The sequence below is a fragment of the Arachis ipaensis genome, chromosome B5, assembly GCF_059453495.1.
Source record: "Arachis ipaensis isolate K30076 ecotype BB chromosome B5, ASM5945349v1, whole genome shotgun sequence".
Classification (NCBI taxonomy): domain Eukaryota; kingdom Viridiplantae; phylum Streptophyta; class Magnoliopsida; order Fabales; family Fabaceae; genus Arachis; species Arachis ipaensis.
Window position 1 is genome coordinate 13227185 of NC_142440.1, and position 9775 is coordinate 13236959.

At 32.2% G+C, this 9775-nt stretch overlaps 1 protein-coding gene across 1 annotated transcript; it reads left to right on the forward strand.

The window, feature by feature from the left end:
• Nucleotides 1–2989: 2989 nt before the first annotated feature.
• On the forward strand, nt 2990–6218 carry LOC107642951 (polyamine-modulated factor 1-binding protein). Its single transcript, XM_016346467.3, has 3 exons — nt 2990–3211; nt 4431–5294; nt 5707–6218. The coding sequence occupies exons 2-3, from the start codon at nt 4435–4437 to the stop codon at nt 5882–5884; spliced, it is 1038 nt and encodes a 345-aa protein (XP_016201953.1). The 5' UTR covers nt 2990–3211; nt 4431–4434; the 3' UTR covers nt 5885–6218.
• The last annotated feature ends 3557 nt before the right edge of the window (nt 6219–9775 follow it).

Here is a 9775-nt window from a genome sequence, read left to right on the forward strand (position 1 = left end):
TTCATAATAACTACACTAATTGAATGAACTTTTTTAACTATGAATATCATCAAAGAGCTAATTTGTATGAAAGTTGAGTTTTAAATGATTGTTTAAAGACATATATAAAAAAAAGACATTTTAATTCTATTGTCAAGGTTTCAAAATATGAAATATAAAAAATTAAGTTTTAAATTATATGTTATTATTTAAATTACTATTTTAATATTTTAATTTGTAATTAGATATTTTGAAACCTAAACATATTTTACAATAACAAAATATAATTATAATAATAATTATGCTATGTATACATAAAATAATCACTTGTATAGAATAAATCGTAAAATATAAATTTAAAATACAAAATACATATTAAAAATAAGTTAAATAATATATGTATTTATACACAAATTTATAATAGATAATTTTTTATGTAAACGTAATATTTTTATTATAAAAATTATTATAATATTATATATATTTTACCCTCACTATCAAAATTTTTTGAATTCGTCACTGATATTAACGCACGTAAATGGCGAAGGAGAACGCAGAGAAAAACGTATGAAAGAGATCGAAGAGAAAAGACAAGAAAATGCAGAAGAAATTCGAAAAAGAAAATGAAATTTTTTCGAAAAAAGAAGTTATATATTCGCACATTGATTGATTGAAAAATCTGTTAAAAAGGCACGTGGACTAGACGTGCCAGAAGAGGAACATTTTAAGAGTAAATGAGTATATGAACTTATAAAACTTGTATAACAAAAAGACTTGTATGTGGAGATTAATTCTTAATTTTTTTCATCCAAGTTTCAAATTTTAAAGTGTTTGCAATTTAAATTACATCTTATCTAAATTTTAAATTTTAAAATTATTATAATTTAAAATTTTTAATTTATCAAGTTTTCCAAACCAAAATAAATTGATCCAATCCAAATAACAATTACTAGAATCAGAATAAAAAAATTCAATTAATATAACATAAATTCTTATCATTTGAATTTAATTTTATTAGATTTTTTTAATTCAAATGATACAAATTTATGTTATATTAATTGAATTTTTTTTATCCATTCTGATTCTAGTAATTGCTATTTGGATGGGATCAATTTATTTTAGTTTAAAAAACTTGATAAATTAAAAATTTTAAATTACAATAATTTAAAAATTTGAGAATAAAAGAAATTAATTTGTCCTCTTATATTATTTGAAACTGATTTATCTAATTAACTATTATGTTAATATTTATTTTTTAAGTACTAATTTATTTGAAACAAAATTATTAAAAATTAATTTGGAGTATTAATACTGCTTGTTCATCCATTAGTTAAAATAAAACAAATTCAGTTAATATTAAATTAATGTTATTTTTGTCAATTATATTTTTAAGTTGTTCAAACCAATTAAATAATGCTTTAATTATTTTTTTAAAAAGATATATTAAATTTATGTGTGCAATTATTTTATTCTAAATATACAATAAATAATATTGTAATAATGAATCTTGTTTTTTAAATATAAAAAAAAATTAACATTAAAAGAGTTAAAAAAAACATATGAAGAACAAAGTGTATTTAATATTTAGAGAAAGTGTTTTACTCTTCCTCTTCTATATATCGATACCCATCTTTAAGAATGAGTTTTATGTTGTTTCACATTTTTTTTTCTCTTTTTCTTGATAAAAATAATATTCCGTAATTCAATTATTAAAGTGTATCAACTCTTTCAACTATAATTCTACTTTCTCTTTCTTAAATCATCTTGCATATTTGTAAACACTCAAATAACGAATATGTTATTTTGTTTGTGAATAAAAAATAAATATCTGTACAAATAAATCTGTACCATAGTGTTACTCTTTAAAATTTTTTTACTACAAAATAGTATTTGTTTTGAGGTACTAAAACGGAGACTAAGAGACTGATATTTAGTATCATATTTGTTGAATCAGAGACTGATACTAAAATTTCAGTCTTCGTCCCCAAAATTTTAGTGTTTCAGTACCTCTAAAAAAATAAAGATACAGTAGACTGAAATTTTTTTGGACGGAAACTAAAATTTTAATGACTTTTTTTTCCCTTCAAATGCTCTTATTCAAAATTTCATATTCTAAATTTATCATTCACCCCCAATTTCACTCCACATCTCACTCTACCATCCAATCCTACTCTACCTTTCATTCCACCACCACACCTCTGCCACCAATAACAACAGTGGCAACAACAACAATAACAATCCATCAATTAGATTCAACAACAATTTCATAAATCAGATTTAATAATAATAATAATACCAAAAATAAGAACAATCTCATAAAAATAACAATATCATAATAGAAAAGAAAAGAATGGTGAGACATAGAGGTGGTAGGACAGGGTGGAATTGGAATAGAGGCGGCGCGGTGAGCACAGAAAACAGAAACAACACAACGGACCATTGGCGAGTATAGAAAATAGAAACACAGTAGATTCAACCCCAAGTATTAAATCGGCTATGACAAATTTGATTCCGTCTACCTCGTAAACGGTGAAGACGACGGTAATAAAAGAATTCAATAATGATGAAAGAGTTCAATAATGACGAAAAAATTTGACCGTGACTAATGACTACAAAATTCAATAATAACAATAAAACGAACAAGAATAACAGCAGAACAAACAAAAGAGAACGAACTACCGAGAGAGAAAAAAAAAGAGAGAAGTATGCAGAACAAGCAAAAAAAAGAAAAAAACGGCAACGGATGAGTTTAGAATTTTTTTATTTTTTAAATAATAAAAATATTTTAATAATTTTAAATATTTTAATCTCTATTTTTATCTCAAATCTAATAAGATACTAAAATATAATTTAATCATATATACTTTATCCTAAATACAATACTAAAATTTATTTCAAAATCAAATTCTGATTCTCTCTCTCTCAAACGCTAACCAAGAGTCTTCTTCTGCCTTATGCTCCCTTCCTACGTAAGAATTTTATTTAAATACATAATTAAAGTATGGATAATAAAATTAGGCCTAATCGAAAATTAATAGAAAGAAGCATAAACGAAAAGAAAAGGCCTGTGTGGTACAAGTAAGGTGCCTTCTTTCTTTCTTTCTCCTTTTACATGTAAGAGAGAGAAAGAGAGAGAGAGAGGTTGGTGTAAGAAGACGATTCAACTCAGACCCATTTTCTTCACTCAACTCGCTCGATCTTCAAGCTTTTTCTCGAAGCAAAAAGTAACTAGGTAACGTCTTTTTATTCAATTAACTCCTTCAATTCCCCTTCTACGAGATTCCAGCATTGTATTTGCTTGTTCCTCACTTTTTAATCCCTTCGTTTCAACGTAATCAATTTGTTTTCCTTTTTAGTCGGTTTTCGTGGATATTCTGTTTCAACTTTGTCCGTCTGGTTCTTGGCTTGCCTCAAGTTTCGATTTTTCGAGATCAAACTCGGGTAAAGAGGGGAGGAGACAAAAAACCCCAATTTTGCAGTTATACGTTAATTTTCGTCCTGCTAGATTTTTTAGATATAGTAAAGCGATGAATTGGTTGGATTGCGTCGCGTCTAAACAACAGTGAATTAGCAAAAGTATATTATTTTAGAGAGAGACAGAGAAACAAGGTACTGCAGGTGAAAGATATTGTTGACAATGAATATATATAGCTTAAAAGACTCAGCATTTTGATGTATTAATGTTGATTTTGTTTTCGTTGGCTGCTTTGCCATGTCAAAAATTCTCATTTTTTTTCTTTCCCTGTTTATTTTTGCCATTGAGATTAAGTGTAGTAGCTAGCTGATCATGGGTTGAGTCAATTCTGTGTGTGTTTGTAACTTGAAGACATTTTCAAGTGCTAACTAGACAATGTTTGATGTAGAAGTCCATTTGGAGGAATTTGGCTTCTCACAAAATGTATCTTTGATTTGTATATTTGTAATTCCATTGAAGTACTTGTTCATCTTCTGAGGTATTGTAGCTGTATAGGTTCATTATAAACTTTCTGAGGCTTCTAAGAAGCAGAAAATATGTTGTACTTAGTTTTGCTTTACAGAAGACATTATTTGTGAATCGATAGAAGTTGTTGGGCATATTTTAAGTATATCTCGTAGAAATGGGAAAGTGGATGATCTGTGTGATTAAAGTATAGATGAGTTTAATTCTATGATGTGATGTGATTTTAGTTTCGTTTGTTGATATATTGCTTCGAACTTAATATGCTGCATCCTTCTGCTCTGGAATTTATTGTGAAATCCACTTTGTGATAGACATTATCTTCTGGCTTCCTCTTTGACAGAGCTTTGCCATACATTACATTATGAATTGGATACCTGAAATCATTGTTAAGGCTTTTCAGTTGATGGGATTTTAGGCCTGTGAAATTATATTTATACTGATACATATGCTTTGTTATTGGAGTTTTTTTTTAAACTACAATTTTTTAACATTAATATATTACATTGGACAGGGGCATGGCAGCAGATGAAGAATTTGACATGTCATATTTGAAGTCTCAGCTGAGTCAATCACATGAAACATGGAAGCAAGAGAGTGAAAGAAGCCAATCCCAAGTGGATGCATTGCAAGCAAAGCTTATGGAAGTGAAGGCTTACATGCAAGGTTCAGAGGAAGATGCTAATAAAGTGTTAGAGGTTCTTTGGCGTAGGGTCAAGACCGCTTCTACATTGTTGACTTACTTAAAAGCGAAAGCAAGACTCATGGCTGTTCCTGATCTAGCCCATGCATCTTGTGGCATAAAAGAATTAGAGGGGGTAGGCCTTGTAGACAAGAATGGGATACCATTTTCAGGTTGGTCTAGGAATGTAGATCTTTCTCCATTTGAGGATGCGGGCGAAGAATCTTGGATAGGAATTAGCCATGAGCGAGGTTCGTTAGATGAACAAGATGGAGCTTATTTAGGTGAGGTACTCAAGTCTGTACAGATGGTTGCAGATGTGATGGAAGCCCTTGTCAAAAGGGTTATATTGGCAGAATCAGAAACTGCAGTTGAGAAGGAAAAAGTAAGCGTAAGTCAGGAAGAGATTAAACAGAAGTCTGCCCAGTTAGAAAATATGTCCATGAAGTTAAAAGAGATGGAGCGTTTTGCTTTGAATACAAGTAATATTCTAAATGACGTGCGACAGAGAGTTGTGGGTTTGGTGGAAGAAACAACCAGGCAGAGGCAGCTAGCTGCTGAAAATGAAGAGGAGCTTTGTAGAGTGAGACGGGAATTTGAGTCTCTGAAATCCTATGTTAGCAGCCTACTCACTGTAAGAGAAACATTACTTTCCTCAGAGAAGCAATTTCAAACTATTGAGAAGCTTTTTGAGAGGCGAGTATATTTCATAATACACAATAATGTGAAACACACTATCATTATGAATCTTGATATCTATCTGTTATTCTATCCACGTCAAGTCATATGATTGCAAAATACCCCAATACACTTCTTTCTGCATATATTATGTTTATTAAAGCTTGATTTAGTTTATATTTACTCCACACCTGCATACCGTTGTATTACACCTCAATTTGAGTGTTGCTTGATTGCCATTAGTTACTGACTTGCAAAAGTGGGGTATTTTTAAATTAGTGTTACATATAGATGTTACATTTTAAATTGGGGAATTTTAAATTATTGTTGCATTTTCCCACAAATAGAGTATAATAATTAAATTTCAATCCTTGTGTTGGTTGTCCCTAGAGACATTTGCCTTACTGCATAGCATGTTGCTTCGGTGCAGGCTAGTTGCGAAGACAACTCAGTTGGAGGGTGAGAAAATGCAGAAAGAGGCAGAAGTTCAAAAGCTTATGGAAGAGAATGTGAGGTTGAGCACTTTGCTTGACAAGAAAGAGGCTCAACTTCTGGCACTGAATGAACAATGCAAGGTAATGGCTTTGAGCGCGTCGTCGGACATGTGAAAATGCTGATGAGCTTTGACAGATTCATTGCATTGCCATTGCTATGTGCTTGCTTGCTGACATGACCACTACCACTGGGGGCACCAAAGTGAAGAAGCTTCAATGGATAAAGAATTTGATGATCAAGGTCTTTGTCATCCTGAAGCAGCAAAACTGAAGGGCCTGCTCCATAAACATATTTGTGCCATTTCTTTTATCTTTGCCTGTGCTATTTTCTGTCTGTTTGTCAAAAAATTGATAACTGAATATACTTTGTACTTGGGAATGTAAAACTTGGCGTGCAGTTCCACAGGAAAAAAGAAATGAGGCATGATGTGTGTCTCTTTGCTGTAAATGTTTGAGACCAAATCAAGAACCTTTCACATTGCAACTTAGCAGTAATTAAATTCACTTGCAATATGATAAACCATAATGCCGTAGACCCGTAGTTAAGATACTTTTCTTAGTCACGACAAATTATTAATTAATAGTGTAGATTCGATTAATTAATCTAAAAGATAATGGTATTACATGCAACATTTCATCTGATGTCTTGTATGTTCTGATGGAATGTGACATTTAGATTAGTGGGGCCAACAAATTTCTACGTATAAGTTCAACTGTAATCTTTTATCATTTTTAATTAAGGAAGATATATTTGTTATTCTATATAACATTCATGTATATTTGGATAACTAAATTGCTCTCCTAGAGTTTCTTTGTGTGTTTCGATTTTTTTTTTTTCAATTTTAATTCTTTAATTATCTTTGTATATCTTGGTGTTTGCGATAGAAAATAACTTTTCCAAGGGACTAAAGACATATACTAAGAGTCTCTTTGATTGTGTGTTTGCTGATAAGAATGGATGAATTTCGATTAATGGAATTAGAATTAAACCAATTCCAATTTTTTTTTAGAAGGACTTAGATATTCTCCGAATTGAGAAAGGATCCTTATAGCTCTTTAAAGATTATATTTTACATATTTTGAGGTGAACAGATGCTTACTTTTAAGATTAAGAAGGAATTAGTTCTTTTCTATTTGGACTCAATTCTAGAGGCTTTCTGTAACATCCTACCACACAGAACCTTACGCTTGAGTCGTAAAATAGAGGTGGCGAGGTATTACGACCTCTAAAATAATATATATATGTATAATAATTGAAAAAATATAATATACGAGGAGTCTTGAAGGATGGGTAAAGCAAGATCGTGAAAATTAAAAGTGCAACTCTCAAAAAATTAATGTTTACTTGCGTATGAAGAAAGTATAAGTACATATAAATATACATATGTAGACGAAGAGATTAGAAGGTCAAGGGTACAAAATAATCAAGCTCCGAACTCAACCTCGGCCAGAGTATACATATAGTTATATATATACAACCCAAAATTATCCCAGAAACATAAACAGAACACCTATCTCTCCAAAAATCCACTCAAAGAGGCGAAGTACAATTATATATATATATATATAGAGTCTATATACATAAATATACACATAGAATAACCCAAAATACAGTAATCCCAATCTTCGCTTGCAGAATGATCTCCAAACGCTTATCGAGGTGCCTTTCGACCTGCATCTGAAAAACAACAATATTGTATGGGATGAGAATCGGGAGTTCTCAGTATGGTTAAGGTGCCCACATACATGTTATATAAGGTCCCGAAAAACCTAGAGGTGATCCTAGAACTTCGGCATTCAAATATAAATCTTAAAACTATATTTTTAAACCACAAGATAGGTCGTCTAAGGATCTTAAAGTTCCAACTCAATCATAACTTATCCTCATGGTTTCTCACCTCCCTCCAACCCTCCTGAACTCCAGTACACAGACAAGACAAGCACATACAGAAAGCATATATAACAAGTAGGCAATTAGCAATTAACATGAATAAACAATTAAGCAAGCCAAGACAATGCACACACAAACAAAACATACAACTGCACATGATGCATGCCTACCCTACGGCTGATAAGTCTCATCTGTCAGTTATATAGCCGAACCCGACATGTCCTGGTAGCTAACCGTGGACAGAACACCACAACATGAAATAGGTATTACTCGTCTCCCCATGCCAGTGTTTCACCCAACCCAGAATATGTATTACTCGTCTACTTAGGTAGGTGGCTCAAACCATAACCCGGGTAGGAATTACTCGTCTATCCACAGGCCATGACTCGGATATGAATTATTCGTCTATCCCCGGATAGAAATTACTCGTCTACCCATAAAATCGCATCTCATATAGGAATTACTCGTCTATCCTCAAAATCGCATCTCGGATAGGAATTACTCATCTATCCACAAAAGTATAATTCGGATAGGGATTTCTAGTCTATCCTCCAAACCATTACCTATCATCTTGACATTCAAAAATATATTCATACATAATTTCTCATCAAACTCATTCATCATCTATCATCAATTCAATCTGTTACTTCTCAAGTTCATACTTACCACTTCACCGCCTTTCTTCACTTTCAATTTGTCTCACATTCCTAGTTCAATCCCTTTGCACTACTACTATAACTCAACTCGAGGCTTTCGAAGAGTAAAAATAGAGATTTAGAGGTTTCAAACCATGTTTAAATCATAAAGCACAAGTTGCTGAAAAACAGGGTGCATACGCACGATTTCCAAAAACCTCAGGGTGTGCATGCACACACCACTCGTGCATACGCACAAGCCAAAACACAGCCCCTGTTCGGTATGTGCGCATACGCACCAGCACTTTCAAAAATTCTGCAACTTAACTAAATCAGTTTTCTGCACCCATTTTCCGACGTCCATAACTTTCTCTACAAAATTTTGATTTCCACAAATTTTATACCGTTTTAAAGTCCTTGAAATTATCTTTAATTTGAAAAATTTTCATTCAAATCCAAAATCCGAGACTCAAGTTATGGTCCATCAAAATTCGTTAAAAATTAAGTTTTGCTTAAAAATCTCAAACCCCTATTATCACAGTTTTCCATACATACTTTCTATAATACCTCAACCAAATCAACACAGCTCAAACTCACATACATCATATCCGTGCCTCAACATACAACATGCAAACCATGCCTATCTTAATTCATTATACTTGCCGGTCATGACCTTTGACCCAAATCTCACCAATATTCATTATCACAATCATCATACATCATATTTCGTGCCATCAACAATCATCATCATGCCCCATCATACAACACACATTCGTATGCAGTCAACATACAATCCAACCACTCAACTCAACAATACAAACAACAAGTCACTAATCCTCAATCTTCTATATCATACAACTTATCCTATGGTTATCTAGTCTAAAGTTTCACAAGACATTATATATTATCTACGAGAAACTGAAATCATACATTAGCCGATTCTTCGAAAAACCCAAAGACACTTCAAGGTCAACGTTCCTCAAGAGTCCACAGTCCCAAAGCCTCTCCGAATAGAAATTCAGCCACCAAGGTCCCACAATCAAGCTTCCAACATCATCAACATACTCCAATTCAACATTATTCAATCTAATTGCACAACACATCACTATAATCAACATTCAAGCTTTCTAATTCACTAATCAACAAGAGGTTTGAGGTTCTTACCTTACTCGTGTCTCAAATGAACAAAAAATTGCTAATTCTTGCGTGCTAATTCAAACCTAAAGCACCAAAATCATATAAATCCTTAAACCTAATTGGTTAGTGAGTTTTTTAGAGAATTCTGAAACGTACGCGTGGTTGCTGACGACTCGTCAATCAGAACTCCGAATTGAAAGATATGATGGATTAAAGTTGGAAGTGAATAGCAACCTCCAACCTAAGCTCTCTCACCCTCTCACTGTGTTCTCTCTTTCTCCCTATGAAAGGGGGACTTGCATGCATAAATAAGGCTGATTGGGGTTGGGCCTTGGGCCTAAT

What these genes read in the sequence shown, in the direction of transcription:
- LOC107642951 (XM_016346467.3), top strand. Translation starts at nt 4,435, where the DNA reads ATGGCAGCAGATGAAGAATTTGACATGTCATATTTGAAGTCTCAGCTG. An exon ending in ATTGAGAAGCTTTTTGAGAG is followed by an intron (nt 5,295 to 5,706) that starts GCGAGTATATTT and finishes GCTTCGGTGCAG; the next exon opens with GCTAGTTGCGAAGACAACTC.